This window comes from Saccoglossus kowalevskii, chromosome 9 (genome assembly GCF_978046115.1).
Source record: "Saccoglossus kowalevskii chromosome 9, keSacKowa6.1, whole genome shotgun sequence".
Taxonomy (NCBI): Eukaryota; Metazoa; Hemichordata; class Enteropneusta; family Harrimaniidae; genus Saccoglossus; species Saccoglossus kowalevskii.
The window spans coordinates 28992821-29011815 of record NC_140649.1 but is presented as its reverse complement, the minus strand read 5'-3'; the positions used below and the strand labels follow the sequence as shown (position 1 = coordinate 29011815).

The window sequence follows — 18995 nt, the reverse complement described above, 5'->3', positions numbered from 1 at the left end:
AGAACACGACCACACTCATTCATGATACGCTAAGAAAACTAGTACGTGCACACTCATAATACGTCAAGAACACGTCCACGTACTGCACATTGATGATACGCCAAAAATACATCTACACTCATCGATGATACGCCAAGAAAACTAGTACGTTCAAACTCATTGATGACACGCCAAGAATACTAGTACGTCCACACTCAATGATAATACGCCAAGAACACGTCCACAATCATTGTTAATACGCCAAGAACACGTCCACACTCATTCATAATACGTCAAGAACACGTTGACAAGAACACGGGGCTGCATGATGATACGCTGAGAATACTAGTACGTGCACATTCATTAATGATACGCCAAGAACACGTCCACACTCATTGATGATACGCCAAGACAACTAGTTCGTCCACACTCATTGACGATATGCCAAGAATACTAGTTCATCCACACTCATTGATAATACGCCAAGTACACGTCCACACATATTGATGATACGCCAAGAACACGTCCACACTCATTGATGATACGCCAAGAATACTAGTTCATCCACAATCATTGATAAGACGCCAAGAACACGTCCACACACATTGATGATACGCCAAGAATACTAGTTCATCCACACTCATTGATAATGCGCCAAGAACACGTCCACACACATTGATGATACGCCAAGAATACTAGTACGTGCACATTCATTAATGATACGCCAAGAACACGACCACACTCATTGATGATACGCCAAGAAAACTAGTACGTGCACACTCATTGATAATACGCCAAGAACACGTCCACACTCATTGATAATACGCCAAGAAAACTAGTACGTCCACACTCATTGATGATACGCCAAGAATACTAGTTCATCCACACTCATTGATAATACGCCAAGAACACGTCCACACACATTGATGATACGCCAAGAATACATCCACACTCATTGATGATACGCCAAGAATACTAGTACGTCTACATTCATTGATAATACGCCAAGAACACGTCCACACTCTTTGATGATTATATAACTACTAGAACATACACGTGCATATTTATTGATGATGATACGGCCAAAACACTGTCTGCACATGTGAATAATACGTTTTGAGTATCAAGACTTGATATCACGTTAAACAATGTCGACAAATGAACGGTGTCTCAATTTGGTTCCAGGCACGTTTTCTTTTTTCTTATGATCACATGCCAGGCGATCATCAGAGTCACAAAACCAACATTGATCGCTTTTAAATTTGTTGAAACATAACAGTCGTCATGCAACGAATTTCGTTTATTGCTCACGAGGCGCGCCCGGACGTGGTGCTACGACTGTGAAGTTTTAATGGTGGGTAATTGGACGCCAATCGACCGTACACATGTATTGCGTGTGGGTGCGCATGAAACAAGATCTGGAGTTGGTGAACTTCAAGACACAATCGAATCCTTAAAGGGACAGTCGTCCAAAATCTCATAGATTTCTTCGTGCTCCCTCCGACTGTGCACAATATTCCCAACTTGAGTACTGCTTCGCTGTACCACAGTCCCTCATGCACTGTGGTTGTACATCTATGGGAGTAGAAACCCCAAATCTGTAATTCTTCTACCGTAAAGAGATGGCCACAGCAAACCCACGAACGTCCGTCGTGAGATCTCGGGAAACTATGATGACATTCACCGCAAAGTGTGACGCGTAAGGTTAATATTGTTAGTTTTCACGTCTTACATGAAATTAATAATCTAGTGTCAAATGCTGCAAATATGTCGTTAAACATTACCCGGGACGTCCTTCCCAAGACGTGATCATATGTGCGTTATTTTGTCTGCCTAGTTTGTAGCAGCTCTCATTGGTTATAAAGAAAGGGAATTCCACACCAATAAGGACAAAGATATGCAATAACTGTGACGTCGGAAGCTGCTCTCCAAAATACGCCTGGGGTGGAAGACAAATGTAAGTAAGTGTGTGGAGGGCGGATATTCACATATATTCCATGTACGTCATAGCTGGCGGGCGGCGATCTGATAAGATGAGACGGATGCATAGTCTTGTCTTGGATACTACTCCCAAGAGTAAAGATGAATAATTATCTCATGTGGGTCACGTGATGAGGCGTCCGATAACCAACAGGCCAGTACTATCTCTTATTATCCTGCGAATATGACTGATCAAATTGATAGGCATTCCAGTCGTATTTTCACACCAGGAGAAGTAACACGTAAAACACAGGAAATACCCTCTCGCCCATTAAATTCCGCGACATTACATATATGTATACTAAAGTATGCATACATAATTTAGTGTCAAATAAAATTTACGTGTATATCCATCCACCAAACCACCCATCCCACGACGCGCAGCAAGCGATGTACTGCATGCACTGTAATGACCGCGATGAGGTGTACAGTCAGCAGTGCTATGTACTGTGATGTGCTGGCTGCGATGTACAGTCAGTATTGTAGTGCGATGTACTGGCAGCGATGAACAGCCATCGTTGTACTGCGATGTGCTGGCAGCGATGCACAGTCAGCGTTGTATTGCGATGTGCTGGCAGCGATGCACAGTCAGCGTTGTACCGCGATGTGCTGGCAGCGATGCACAGCCAGCGTTGTACTGCGATGTGCTGGCAGCGATGCACAGTCAGCGCTGTACTGCGATGTGCTGGCAGCAATGCACAGTCAGCTTGTAGTGCGATGTGCTGGCAGCGATGCACAGTCAGCGTTGTACTGCGATGTGCTGGCTGCGATGCACAGTCAGCGTTGTACTGCGATGTGCTGGCAGCAATGCACAGTCAGCGCTGTACTGCGATGTGCTGGCAGCGATGCACAGTCAGCTTGTAGTGCGATGTGCTGGCAGCGATGCACAGTCAGCGCTGTACTGCGATGTGCTGGCAGCGATGCACAGTCAGCTTGTAGTGCGATGTGCTGGCAGCGATGCACAGTCAGCGCTGTACTGCGATGTGCTGGCAGCGATGCACAGTCATTGCTGTACTGCGATGTGCTGGCAGCAATGCACAGTCAGCTTGTAGTGCGATGTGCTGGCAGCGATGCACAGTCAGCGCTGTACTGCGATGTGCTGGCAGCGATGCACAGTCATTGCTGTACTGCGATGTGCTGGCAGCAATGCACAGTCAGCTTGTAGTGCGATGTGCTGGCAGCGATGCACAGTCAGCGTTGTAGTGTGATGAGCTGGCAGCGATGCACAGTCAGCGTTGTACTGCGATGTGCTGGCTGCGATCTTGCACTGCGATGTACTGCCAGCGTTGTACCGCGATACCAGCAATATACTGTAAGCGACGCTAGTGATGTACTGCCAGCGATGTACTGCAATGTGTTGGCGGCGATGCACAGTCAGTAATATCTGGACAACTTTAATAAACCGCCTGTACATTTTCCAGATTGCATATTTAGCATATCCGTAACACCCATGGGTATACAACCATACATCATAGATTAGTAAACTACAATAGATATGTTACGTACTGAATAGTCAACGTACTGTCTCATCGTAACACTTCGTCGTCGTTATTTATAACGCTATTTCGTATTCAATAATATGATCGAAACCGGGATCCATACTTGATCCAACATAATGGGGAAATGGGGGGGGGGGCATAGGTAACCACGCTTTCCCAGGGTACACTGCGCGAACTTAATTCAACGACGTGCAGAATATCGCATGACAATTACACACAACGCAGGGCAACGAAATAACTACCGTGGCCAACGTTTTTTCAACTATCTGACACGATAATTTTTGAGAGTTGATTACTCGTTTTTAATTAGTCTGGATGTTATTGCGTCATAATACTAGTACTGTAGAATGGTCCACTATACGTAATGGAAAAAGTAGACGATACTAAAACAAGTTCCATCATTCGAGCACGCAGAAACTCTCTTTTTTAGTGTTAATGAAGATACAGGCAAATCTTTTTAAATCGTGCAATACGAAGACCTGCTTATTCGTCGCAAAGGAGTATGGGTGTCACAAGACTGTATTACATTTGTATATTACGTATTACATTGTGAGTTGTGTCACGTGAACAGCATACCTACATCTCACGAAATACCACAAGACGTCAACGTCTTCAGAATTTCGCCGCAAAGTGATATGGGGAGTGATTATACGTGGAATCGCTAACATGTTCTTACACGTATTAATTGCAACTGCCTTAAAGCATCAGAACCCAATCGTTCTTAGGCGCCAGTCGAATTTTCAAAAGAAACAAGCCACATCCACTCTGTGTTTTATGATCACCAACATTATCGATGAATGTTGTTCAAGTTGGAATGAAGTGATATTCCCCAAGAGGTTCTCACTAGTATCCTGTCGAAACGTGAGACACGAACAACGCTGTAATGAAACGCCAACAGCATGGCAGGCTGAGATCTTCATAGTGATAGACTTTCTTATGTTACTGCAGTACATGTTAAAATAACTTGATCGTGGTCAGAAGATCCGTACGTATGCTATTAGTCAGTTTCTGATTCAGTTGTAAATTAAACGAGCACGCCGTAAACAAACGTCGCCAAGAGAAACTGTCAGACAATATAAATTTAAAGTGTCATTTAAATATTAATGTTTAATATTATTCCTACTATTCATTAGGGCTAATTATCTGCGCATGCGTCACCCGTTGATTCGAATTACGAAATATACAAGCATCGTTCGAGAAAGAAGCGTATTTTCGAGCAAATGCACATCTCCATTGCGAAAGGTGTAATGTTCACGTCATATTGGGTCGCTGTGTAATACCAGCCAGGTAATTATCTCTGGAAGAGTGAATAAAGTAGTTCTTATCTTTGTCGAAAACTGAACAGGAGGGCCCATTGTAAGGTTTGTAAGCAGCCACGGTTGCTCGCGCTTGCCACCAGCAAAGTCATCAATTGTCAACGTGTCAGGATTTCCATTAAATCCATTGCATGTGAAATGTATCACAATGTCGATTTCTTTTCATTCATTGCGCAGTGCCTGGAGTCGCTAATGTGACACTGATTGACGGGTCAAATTAGTTGTCAAAGGCGCCGCTCGTATTTTACTTGGTTATCTTTTTACGTGTGGTGTAGACACCTCATGCATTCTAAAGCTTTTCAAATCGATATACAGGGTCGGCGAGTTCATCTGACGACATGCGGCGTACAATGCATCGCCGCGACCTCTGCAGCTCGATTATTCTGAGTACAAATGAAACGATGAATACGTGAAAGAAAACACTAACATTGCCTTTTCTAAATTTAGTTCTTCTCCTCTGTCACGTATAAACAGCAGTTTAAAGAGCAGAAGTTGATAACAAACCAAATGCGATTGTCAAAATAATTAAACTGGGACGTATACATGCAAGATAACATGCCTATTCAGAGCATCCCTATTGTGAAATGAGATCTCCCAGTGTTTTACATGGCCTGGTTCTGTCAAATTTATGTCAATGTTTTCTAGATTAAAATATTTAATTTTCTTTTGGGGAAGTGAAGAGACGAGGAAAAAGAGAAAGGGAAACACATCCCGAATGTTGGCGCGTCGTGGTGTGCGTACACTAGCGATCTTTCACGGTGAACAGTCTTCTTTTATAAAAAGCTTACACGCAAAATTTAATACTGTAGAACACATTGAAATAGCTGCATGCAATTTTAGCGGATTTGACTCTTGGCATGAATTAATAGAATCTTAATTTAGCTAAAGTGTCGACAATCTCCCTGTGAGAATATACTTTCTGTTAAATTAGCTGCATCTTGAATTAGCGAAATTACAGATTAGCTAAAATATCATGCTAGCTAAAAAGACATGTTTTACAGTAGTTTTAAAAGAACAAGTTAAATCGTTTAAAATAATATAATACAAATTTCATCAAGTTGGACTTCTCTGAATTAGTCGTTTACAGCGTGACTACTTACGCTACACTCACTTTAATTGATAAAAACGTTTAAAACAAGGGCCATCATCATAATATCATTCTCATTCCCAAATACTGACCTTCTTCGATGTAAAATAACTTATTCTTTTCGCCGAGGATCATACAAATGTCATATTAAAACAAAATCAATATTTTAAACGCCCTCCGTGACATGTGTTAGCGTTTTCTGCCATGTTTTTTTTTGTTTCCGAGAGTTCGCTAAACAAATACGGTACGCCTGAGTACACATAGCATTGTGTGACCGAATCACAGCGATATCGATCGCTTCTCCCTTTATGAGTTTATACAATGTAGCGATACGTAGTATGTATGGGGACACTACAATTAAAACTCGCCCTCTATGGAATTAAAAAGCTAAGAAAATCCCGATATTATACGGAAGCTGGATAGCTACTCGATGGAACTGTAGACAAATATTTTGTAGAGAAATATTTTAGTAAACTAAGTCACGGTAATACAGCGCCCTCTAGAAAAAGATGGTTTCATATTACTCGAAAATGTAAGTGGGAAGCACAAGGACTCGTCTTGATTGTTTCGTCGTTTTTTGGCGATAATGTGGGGGCCTCCTGATAAGCTAAAACCAGAAAAATAAAACAACAGGATTATCATTACTGATTATTTTCCTTTCGAAACGTTTTTTTCCTCACATGCGAACTTCACCAAGTTCAAGTTTCTCGTACTGTTAGACATTTACATTATTTAACGGATAAATACACACTTACTTTAAACAACCTCAAGACTAAAAAATATTTATGTCAGATATGACGTTGGGTAATATTGAGTTCGAGTTATCAATACATTCTTCTCAACAATCATAGTTTATCAACAGCACAACATAGCCATTACTTTGTCTAACAAAACAGGAAGTTTAAGCGTGAAGCGTCATGGGACCAACCAGGATGTCGCGTTGTACGTTGGGCGTTATTACTATTACTTTTAACATGAGATTATAAAGTCACTTCACATTCATTTCTTTAATTGGTGCAGACACCTATGCACAAACAAAAAACAAACAAACAAACAAACACGATTCATCATAATTTCCTTGTCAAGTCAAGTATTAATATGCTGCAATATAACATATTTTTATTAAACCTGTGCGCCATATTAACAATAATGCCAGCACCACAGTCTATCAGAAAAACCGTGCCGGAAAATATGTTCGTCTATCGGTATAAGCCATACAAAATAATGCACAGCGTACTATACCACGAAGCGAGAGTTGAAAACACTCGAAGTCACTGACATTCACGCGTGCCATCCGCGCAATTACCTTTAGCATATTATGGATCTGATATATTCTTTGATACCAAAACAATGTGACTCAATGCATTCATGACAATAAAGTAGTTACATGTATACATATATCTTTAACCATTAATAGTCTAACATCACGACCATGAGTCAACTTAATTTAGAGCAATATACGAAGTTCATAAGCTTCCCTGACGCTTAATTTGCTATCCCATCATCGATCATTTTCGTTCTTTCTTTCTCTCCCTGAATGAAATTAACGAAGGCCAATATCGGCGGTTAATGTAAGATTTAGGAGATAGCGAGTCAAATTTCTCGTCCCTGGAATACTGAAAGCATCGCGGTATTGACTAAGCCGTTGTTGATGTCATGAAATACGACATCAAAATGAATTACAATTACTCGCCGCGGCTAATAGTTCAATTTCATTGCTTTGTGTCGACGTGTGTAATGTACATAATGTACTTTTCATTGCATTCCCCCTCACGATCATCTTACACGGCATGTTTTCTAAAGAAGAAGCAAATGATGTGTAGAATGGAAGAAAGGCTTGGCAAACAACGGCGGTGTTGCTGACGCGTGAATCGCTTTGTTGTGAAATCACGAAACGGATTGATGACAACGATGCCCAGAGAGCACTTAAAGCGACCGCACGCATGAATTAAATGTTTAGAAGCATCAAATATTTTTTTTTGTCGATCGCGTAGTTTTGGGAATTCAGATCCCATAACTGGGTTTATGCATTGATGCAAATTTTGCATAGAAGTTGCGCAGCCAGTGCTTTCAATAAGACATATTTCATGACACGACTTATCGACCGCTGCATCACACCGAGGGTGCGTCAACGTTCAGAGTTTGACACTCTTGATGTTATGTTAGTCGTTATAATAACTACCCTTAGTACAGCAGATAATTCGCCATCACATACGGGTACTGAACACATTCTCGTCACTTAAAACATGCTGTGTAGATTTCAAAGTCCAGCATCTTTCACACAAAATATTCAACTCAGTGAAACGAGAAATGTGAACAATCTCCACAGGAGACGACGAACCTCGTGTAATGAACAGTGCAAAACGCAGTGCCAAACTACAGTACATTGACCACGCGCTCGCACGTTTTTATTAACGCTGTCACATACGGACGGTTTTAGTTATATCTTCCGCACTGAGAGCTGTGTCAAGCATCAGGAGGTGCCACGTGCAATAAGTGGCCCATTGTAATTGGTGGAGTTGATTGACACAAACATACGAAGTAATAACGGAGTAATATTTATAACGGATATAAACGAATATTTACTAGTCTCACGCATTGATGCGATATTTGCTGTTTAGTTGTTACAGTTCTTATCTTCGCGGTGGAGTGATCAAGAATACTACATACTAGATGGGAAAAAATATCAAAGGTTTATTGGTATCCCCGCTAAATAACATAAAATCACGTCAGCGAGAGAATCTCACCTCATCAAAAGTTCTGATCTAACTTTCAGTTTAACCATGCGAAGAAAAAGCATTACGGTGACAGTATTAGATGACTCAGCTCCGACGGGTTCATGAATATTTATAAGCACCGCGTCATGTGACCCCACTTTACTCTCACCTGTATGGTCCACGAGAAATCCATCAAACTCACGGTTCACGCTTCAAATGCTCTCTCCCTCTCTCTCCCTGACAGACAAGCTCAGCTTTATCTCTATCCATCTGACAACAATATGTTAATTACGAAGCCCGGTTGAAATCACGAAGTGGATAGAGCTAGTCAATCTCGAGAAGGTTTTTTTTCAGCCTGATCGATCAACGTGCCAGATCTCTTCGGCAGCGTTTTAAGCCAATGAAACGCGCCGACAATTCAGCCTGTCAAAACGCATTAAACAAACAATTCAAGCTTTCAGGGAAGTTATTGGTAAAATGTCTATATGCGATACAACGATAAGTCAACCATCCCCGGTAAATGACATTACCTTGTCAGGCGGCGTCCTTTGAAGTCGTTTAGAGAAAGAAACTCGGCTTGACATCTCGGCGATCTAACTGCGAGGCAGGAACGTGGCACGCGTCCAATTTGGCTTACATTGAGCTTCAGGCACTGATTTCCCGGTTCCCGTGTCCCATCTTTGCACTAGACAAGGTATTATCATGATTTGATTTTACTTATGCACCAATGGTGAGTTTATCAGCGTGCTTTAGTCGACACGTTTTAGTATACATGTACGTGTATTCCGACAATAATGTTTCAGTCAAATTTATTCGCACATAACAACGTTTCTCCGTGGAAATGATACATAACAATGTTACTCGATCATGATAATGTGTTTTACTGCGATGGCGATAAAGCTAGACATTAATTTCAAGTTGCATTATATAACCCAATGTCAGTTTCTATGGATATTTATTAGCCTCGGTGCAATAGGTATGGAGTACAATTTTACCTTCTAAATCGGTACGGATATCGACTTGAAAACGCGACTGGTCATGCGCCAGGAGACAATAGTTCACGCAATAAAAAAGCTGACGTGAAAAACAAATTACAGCTTTGTGTTGTTATATTAGAAATGTCCGTGAAATCCAGCGACAAGGTGCTTAAGCCTGTCGATGCAATTCTGTCAATTCGCGAGTATGGTGTTAGCATTGTTATGAAGGCTGCTTTCCCTCGTTGGAACTAGTCTCCTAAGTGACGAACAAGTAGATTGATATTAAATATTAACAGTGTACAATGCACGACATAGTATAGCACTGTTCAATTCTTGGATTACTCGGCGTCTCTAATAATGACTTTCCGCATTTACATCTTCTATAATAGAAACACAAATTCCTTCCCATGTTGTTATTTATTAAAATACCAATGTGAATTGAAACATTATATACAATAAACGGATAATACCTCCTCCCCCAGTCTCGGGATTTGAGGAAAAAGTCTATCATACAATAGTGAGTTTCAGGAGCGACGGATAATTGGTGTAAATGCATATCCCAGAAGGCATTCCATGTACATATATTAACCTACTAAAGTAACGTCAACAATATCAGAGTATTTGATCGTATGAAGGTAACCGTACAAGAGACACGTACTGGCGTTTCTACCGAGGTTTAATTTAGTTTTCTAGTTGAAACGAATTTGATTAAGTCTCGGTTCCTGCTAATTGGTCGGTTTTCATCAAAGTGTACTGCCAATGTCATCAATTTACGTCAAGTTAGTAAGGTAAATTTCACCTTATCAATTGCCGAAATTGGCATTGCCTGGCGACTGTCACGGTTTAGTATTATAAAAACATTGTATGTCTGTACGTGGACAGGTCTGCGCTGATTTAAGTACAAGTGGCGTTAGGGAATAATACTAGCTGACTTCTTTCTCAATTTCTCTCATTTATTTTATAATATCCCACAGAATAACATAGAGGGAGGTGTAGGCGACAGCACCTCATTTGGAGACCTCGCTCAGTGAACTAATTTGTAATTCATTTGGTTTTGTAAAACGATGTCGCAAGGACGCTTTCACACAATTCATCACAATCCCGACTATAATCAACGCCATTCTGTTTTTTTCCAGGTCAACTGGAAAAGAAAACGCAGCTGGTGTCGCTGGGCAACGGCACTGATGATGAAGGTGATAGCCGCGGAAGATGAGTGAATCCACAAGCAAAAACATAGACGAGAAATTCACCTGCTTGCTTTAACTGATATCATCTAAAGCCCAAGACCATTTTCTTGCTGTGTCTTCTTGGGTAAACACGCTAACAGAGATAAGAAGATTGATGGTTGAGGGTATGACAGATGAAACCAGACATTCATTTCTCATATCCCTGCATAGCAACCCGGGAAGTTCATAATATAACCGCGATGTCCTGCAAGCGCGGGTAGATATTAGACGTTATTTGAATGCCCGGGACACAAATGGAGCTGGTCTCCTAGGAGACTTGTGGTAGATAACTTAACAGTACAAACATAGACACTTTGCGGAGATAGAGCAAAAGAGAAAGAAAACAAAAAACAGGAAGCGTTTTATAAAACATACACTACCAGGAAGTGAACCTGGTCGCTGTACAGGACGTTACCTGCCGCGACACCACAGCGACAGATGTAACCTAGCACCTTACATCAAGACCATTTTACATCCCACCGATTGTACATTTCATTTCATTATTGAGACGTAAACCACCGATTATACTGAATGGCGAATGGACTTACTGAAGAACTTTTACAAAGCATGGCGCCGATCAGGCGAGATTCCAAGGTGAGCGAAGTATGTTCATTTCACTTATATACATACACGAGTGTACTGTATCATGTATGCACATGTTATTTTAATCCCATTTTGGAAACCTTTTTGAAGATGACGACAACCATATACCTACGTAGAGCGTCGCTAAGCTCACGTGACACTTTCGCACTCATCCTCCCTTGTATACTTCCTCAATCGTGTCTAATATGTCATCCAACGCCAGGGGACTACATGCCGCGTGACTCCCGCCACGAGAACAAGATATTATTTTTAGGGTGGTAAATTAAATATTTATAGACATATAGATATTAAGCGTCAAGTCACGTGACGGATCATAATTTTTTTCAAAGAAAAACATTTTTTGGAAACACAATATGCTTTGTTATTATCTCTAGCATCACATTTGGATTTTCCATGATCGACCCTGATCTTGCCATCATGATACGACTAGTTTGAAATATGGTGAGACCCGGTTACCATAGCAACCAGTAGTATTACTCGTATATTACTCCAAACTCTCCCACCGTCATGGGCGTGCGACCCATTTTTGTGCAAAAGTAGTTCGATGATCTATTTTTTTGTAAATAAAGTAAAAGCACATATTTAAAGTAAAGACACGCGGTGAATTGTTTTGTTATATTAGCCAAACACCTTAATCCCAGATCTACCGTATCTTTCCACTCAGAACTAAAACGTTACATTTCCTTGGTACGTTTATATTTCGTTTCCGTATTTACGATTCTGTCTACGGACAGCTCGAGATTTAAAGAACTAACGCTACACATAATTGTCGTAGATAGGGACGCCAAACCATGCCACAAAAGACGATTCCTTGTTCATATCTCCTATAAATTACCCCACGAAGGACATGAAAAATATACAGTGCCGGTAATGGAATTGGCGAACCCTTAAAATTAATGAATTAATGTTGCAGTTCACCATCACATATATAATGCCGCATTTCGACTTTGGGAGCTATGCCTTTGAAATTAGATGTTTAAATTCCAATTTCACTTCACGATTTCCATCTCGAATAACCGAATTCACATGAAAAAAATTTATGGTGACATCTGTGTATTAGTATATCAGAGGATCCTTGCGAAGACTTCATAATAGTGTATTGTGTTACGCGTCTGAGTATGAAAAACACCACTAGAGCGAGCAAGAAGTGAACGTGGCCTCAGGCTCCGAGGAAACGAATATGTATTTCTACACGTGCAAATCAGGGTTTGTTAGAGTCTCGCTTTGAACATTGCAGCATTCGGCAGATGTTGATTTTCAAATGCTAGATAGTGAATTGCCCAAGACTCGTAGAGACAATATGTATGTATCGCTTATCGACAAGTATGCGACGACGGGGCTGCCAATTCCGTGATGGTGACGTAACACAACAGTCCCAATAATATCTCTATTTATAAATTTGACCCTATGTTTCACGAATGTTGTATCATTTTCTTTGTCGTCGTAAATGATGATAGATTGGTTGGCGAACGAGGCCGAATTCGCTCAAGCGAATCGATTGTTATCAATCATATGGTCATTTATAAGATACGGCTTCATCCATCCATTCTGTCATCAGATGATGACGTGAGTAGCTGACGTGAGGCTAACTTCAATACAAGCGAATTCCCTGCCCAATTTGAGCGAATTGGAGCGTTAGGAGACACCATCATTTAATATTAATCTTTAGAGTAAGACAGGTTCTGTCGGCCTCTAATAGACGAATCTCACATCCAGTCCACGCGAGAACCCATTCTTCTCTGTGTCGCCTACTATTACAGCAACAACGGCATTTTGGTTGGGAAGCATTGTATTGCCTTGTCTGTTGCGATAATATCACGATTGAGGGTAGTTGTATAAATCGATACATAATGTCTTGTTGGTATCGTAGTTTTTGTTTCTTCTAGTTGCAACAAAGGATCAGATGTAATTTCCAATGATTTTTCACATCCAGTTGGCCCAGGGAAATTTGATCTCAAAACTCGCAGGGCACCTTTTTGTGACACCATTAAATATACACATTCATATACAATTTCAAAATGTGTTGATTAATGTCTGTGATCATAGAGCCTTGTGAGTTTAAATATTAATACATCTTTACATAATGTTTAAATCTTTACATTATGTAATCTATGAGAGTTATTAATTATGCACATATATAATCTATGGTATTCTTCTGGGTATTAGAAACCGATGTCTTTGATCATATGCCCTTTGTATTGCAAACTTACTGACGTTAAATATGCTCATATGTGATCTATAAGAGTCTGCTGAGTCTTAAAACCGAATGTCTGCGATCATAGAATCCCCTTGAGTTGAAATACTTATTGACTTCGTTAATTATGGACATATATAATCTATAGGAGTTTCCTGGGTACAAGAACCCGATGTCTGCGATCATAGAGTCCCCTTGGGTTGAAATACTTATTGACTTCGTTAATTATGGACATATATAATCTATAGGAGTTTCCTGGGTACAAGAACCCATGTCTGCGATCATAGAGTCCCCTTGAGTTGAAATACTTATTGAATTCGTTAATTATGGACATATATAATCTGTAGGAGTTTGCTGGATACAAAAACCCGATGTCTGCGATCATAGAATCCCCTTGAGTTGAAATACTTATTCACTTCGTTAATTATGGACATATATAATCTATGGGATTTTTCTGGGTATAAGAAACCGATGTCTGCGATCATAGAATCCCCTTGAGTTGAAATACTTATTGACTTCGTTAATTATGGACATATATAATCTATGGGAGTTTGCTGGGTACAAGAACCCGATGTCTGCGATCATAGAGTCCCTTGAGTTGAAATACTTATTGACTTTGTTAATTATGCACATATATAATCTATATGAGTTTGCTGGGTACAAGAACCCGATGTCTGCGATCATAGAGACCCCTTGAGTTGAAATACTTATTGACTTTGTTAATTATGTACATATATAATCTATGGGAGTTTTCTGGGTATAAGAACCCGATGTCTGCGATCATAGAATCCCCTTGAGTTGAAATACTTATTGACTTCGTTAATTATGGACATATATAATCTATAGGAGTTTCCTGGGTACAAGAACCCGATGTCTGCGATCATAGAGACCCCTTGAGTTGAAATACTTATTGACTTTGTTAATTATGCACATATATATATAACTATGGGAGTTTTCTGGGTAAAAGAACCCGATATCTGCGATCATAGAATCCCCTTGAGTTGAAATACTTATTGACTTCGTTAATTATGGACATATATAATCTATAGGAGTTTCCTGGGTACAAGAACCCGATGTCTGCGATCATAGAGTCCCCTTGAGTTGAAATACTTATTGACTTTGTTAATTATGCACATATATATATAACTATGGGAGTTTTCTGGGTAAAAGAACCCGATATCTGCGATCATAGAATCCCCTTGAGTTGAAATACTTATTGACTTCGTTAATTATGGACATATATAATCTATAGGAGTTTCCTGGGTACAAGAACCCGATGTCTGCGATCATAGAGTCCCCTTGGGTTGAAATACTTATTGACTTCGTTAATTATGTACATATATAATCTATGGGAGTTTTCTGGGTATAAGAACCCGATGTCTGCGATCATAGAGTCCCTTGAGTTGAAATACTTATTGACTTTGTTAATTATGTACATATATAATCTATGAGAGGTTGCTAGGTATAAGAACCCGATATCTGCGATCATAGAATCCCCTTGAGTTGAAATACTTATTGACTTCGTTAATTATGGACATATATAATCTATAGGAGTTTCCTGGGTACAAGAACCCTATGTCTGCGATCATAGAGTCCCCTTGGGTTGAAATACTTATTGACTTCGTTAATTATGTACATATATAATCTATGGGAGTTTTCTGGGTATAAGAACCCGATGTCTGCGATCATAGAGTCCCTTGAGTTGAAATACTTATTGACTTTGTTAATTATGTACATATATAATCTATGGGAGTTTGCTAGGTATAAGAACCCGATGTCAGCAATCATAGAGACCCCTTGAGTTGAAATACTTATTGACTTTGTTAATTATGCACATATATAATCTATTGGAGTTTGCTTGGTACAAGAACGTGATGTCAGCAATCATAGAGACCCCTTGAGTTGAAATACTTATTGACTTTGTTAATTATGCACATATATAATCTATAGGAGTTATCTGGGTATAAGAACCCGATATCTGCGATCATAGAATCCCCTTGAGTTGAAATACTTATTGACTTCGTTAATTATGGACATATATAATCTATAGGAGTTTCCTGGGTACAAGACCCCTATGTCTGCGATCATAGAGTCCCCTTGGGTTGAAATACTTATTGACTTCGTTAATTATGGACATATATAATCTATAGGAGTTTCCTGGGTACAAGAACCCGATGTCTGCGATCATAGAGTCCCCTTGAGTTGAAATACTTATTGAATTCGTTAATTATGCACATATATAATCTATAGGAGTTTGCTGGGCACAAAAACCCGATGTCTGCGATCATAGAATCCCCTTGAGTTGAAATACTTATTCACTTTGTTAATTATGGACATATATAATCTATGGGATTTTTCTGGGTATAAGAAACCGATGTCTGCGATCATAGAATCTCCTTGAGTTGAAATACTTATTGACTTCGTTAATTATGGACATATATAATCTATAGGAGTTTCCTGGGAATAAGAACCCGATGTCTGCGATCATAGAGTCCCCTTGAGTTGAAATACTTATTGAATTCGTTAATTATGGACATATATAATCTGTAGGAGTTTGCTGGATACAAAAACCCGATGTCTGCGATCATAGAATCCCCTTGAGTTGAAATACTTATTCACTTCGTTAATTATGGACATATATAATCTATGGGATTTTTCTGGGTATAAGAAACCGATGTCTGCGATCATAGAATCCCCTTGAGTTGAAATACTTATTGACTTCGTTAATTATGGACATATATAATCTATGGGAGTTTGCTGGGTACAAGAACCCGATGTCTGCGATCATAGAGTCCCTTGAGTTGAAATACTTATTGACTTTGTTAATTATGCACATATATAATCTATATGAGTTTGCTGGGTACAAGAACCCGATGTCTGCGATCATAGAGACCCCTTGAGTTGAAATACTTATTGACTTTGTTAATTATGTACATATATAATCTATGGGAGTTTTCTGGGTATAAGAACCCGATGTCTGCGATCATAGAATCCCCTTGAGTTGAAATACTTATTGACTTCGTTAATTATGGACATATATAATCTATAGGAGTTTCCTGGGTACAAGAACCCGATGTCTGCGATCATAGAGACCCCTTGAGTTGAAATACTTATTGACTTTGTTAATTATGCACATATATATATAACTATGGGAGTTTTCTGGGTAAAAGAACCCGATATCTGCGATCATAGAATCCCCTTGAGTTGAAATACTTATTGACTTCGTTAATTATGGACATATATAATCTATAGGAGTTTCCTGGGTACAAGAACCCGATGTCTGCGATCATAGAGTCCCCTTGAGTTGAAATACTTATTGACTTTGTTAACTATGCACATATATATATAACTATGGGAGTTTTCTGGGTAAAAGAACCCGATATCTGCGATCATAGAATCCCCTTGAGTTGAAATACTTATTGACTTCGTTAATTATGGACATATATAATCTATAGGAGTTTCCTGGGTACAAGAACCCGATGTCTGCGATCATAGAGTCCCCTTGGGTTGAAATACTTATTGACTTCGTTAATTATGTACATATATAATCTATGGGAGTTTTCTGGGTATAAGAACCCGATGTCTGCGATCATAGAGTCCCTTGAGTTGAAATACTTATTGACTTTGTTAATTATGTACATATATAATCTATGAGAGGTTGCTAGGTATAAGAACCCGATATCTGCGATCATAGAATCCCCTTGAGTTGAAATACTTATTGACTTCGTTAATTATGGACATATATAATCTATAGGAGTTTCCTGGGTACAAGAACCCTATGTCTGCGATCATAGAGTCCCCTTGGGTTGAAATACTTATTGACTTCGTTAATTATGTACATATATAATCTATGGGAGTTTTCTGGGTATAAGAACCCGATGTCTGCGATCATAGAGTCCCTTGAGTTGAAATACTTATTGACTTTGTTAATTATGTACATATATAATCTATGGGAGTTTGCTAGGTATAAGAACCCGATGTCAGCAATCATAGAGACCCCTTGAGTTGAAATACTTATTGACTTTGTTAATTATGCACATATATAATCTATTGGAGTTTGCTTGGTACAAGAACGTGATGTCAGCAATCATAGAGACCCCTTGAGTTGAAATACTTATTGACTTTGTTAATTATGCACATATATAATCTATATGAGTTTTCTGGGTATAAGAACCCGATATCTGCGATCATAGAATCCCCTTGAGTTGAAATACTTATTGACTTCGTTAATTATGGACATATATAATCTATAGGAGTTTCCTGGGTACAAGACCCCTATGTCTGCGATCATAGAGTCCCCTTGGGTTGAAATACTTATTGACTTCGTTAATTATGGACATATATAATCTATAGGAGTTTCCTGGGTACAAGAACCCGATGTCTGCGATCATAGAGTCCCCTTGAGTTGAAATACTTATTGAATTCGTTAATTATGCACATATATAATCTATAGGAGTTTGCTGGGCACAAAAACCCGATGTCTGCGATCATAGAATCCCCTTGAGTTGAAATACTTATTCACTTTGTTAATTATGGACATATATAATCTATGGGATTTTTCTGGGTATAAGAAACCGATGTCTGCGATCATAGAATCTCCTTGAGTTGAAATACTTATTGACTTCGTTAATTATGGACATATATAATCTATGGGAGTTTTCTGGGAATAAGAACCCGATGTCTGCGATCTTAGAGTTCCTTTGAGTTGAAATTCTTATTGACTTCGTTAATTATGGTCCACTGGGTCATACACTTAAGATCATATCTCTGTTTTAGTTAAAATGTTGTTTGAACATAATTAATTATGCACATATATAAATTTGTTCTGTGATTTTTTGTTTTAATGTGTACGTTTGTTGACAATGCTACACTTAAAAACTAATAGTAGGCGCACATGTAAACATACATTTTGAGAACGAGCACTACTGAGAATTGAGTTTCTGTTTGTTTGTTTGTTGGGCCGTGTATCACTCCCGAGACTGTAGTAGCGTTCCTAACGAAGTGTGCGTGAACGCTTAGCTCTAGCTACGCACCAAAAACGCCATTGTATTCAATGTTCAATTGGGCGATTTACTATCATACCGACATGACAATCAACGCGATCTTGAGAAAAAATAAACTGACGATGAGAGTCTGTGCTACTTCCTGTTATTCTGCAATATTGGTATTGTTTTATAACCGTAGAACTAACATGTATACCTTCCTATCTAATATACTGAGCAATCATAGTTAAAATGACTGACGATTTTGTATATTATTAATAAGTTTGGGCGTTCCTTAGCCTGTGCACGGTTTTAGTAACCATGGCCTGTGCTAAGCAATGTTCCTTTCCGTGCGTGGACGTAATTCGGTCTGTCCGATATGCAAACATACAAGATAAGCTTAAATGTTAGCCCGTAGTTCGTGTAGCGTGAACA

The 18995-nt window shown here is 39.3% G+C and overlaps 1 protein-coding gene across 1 annotated transcript in view; it reads left to right on the top strand.

Annotated features, from left to right (window-relative positions):
- Nucleotides 1–18995, top strand: part of LOC100366340 (uncharacterized) — a 43131-nt gene that overhangs the window by 10923 nt on the left and 13213 nt on the right. The window contains exon 2 of the mRNA XM_006812545.3: nt 10692–11375. Coding sequence (XP_006812608.1) covers nt 11313–11375 — 63 coding nt within the window. The 5' untranslated portion in view covers nt 10692–11312. The remainder of the gene's footprint in view (nt 1–10691; nt 11376–18995) is intronic.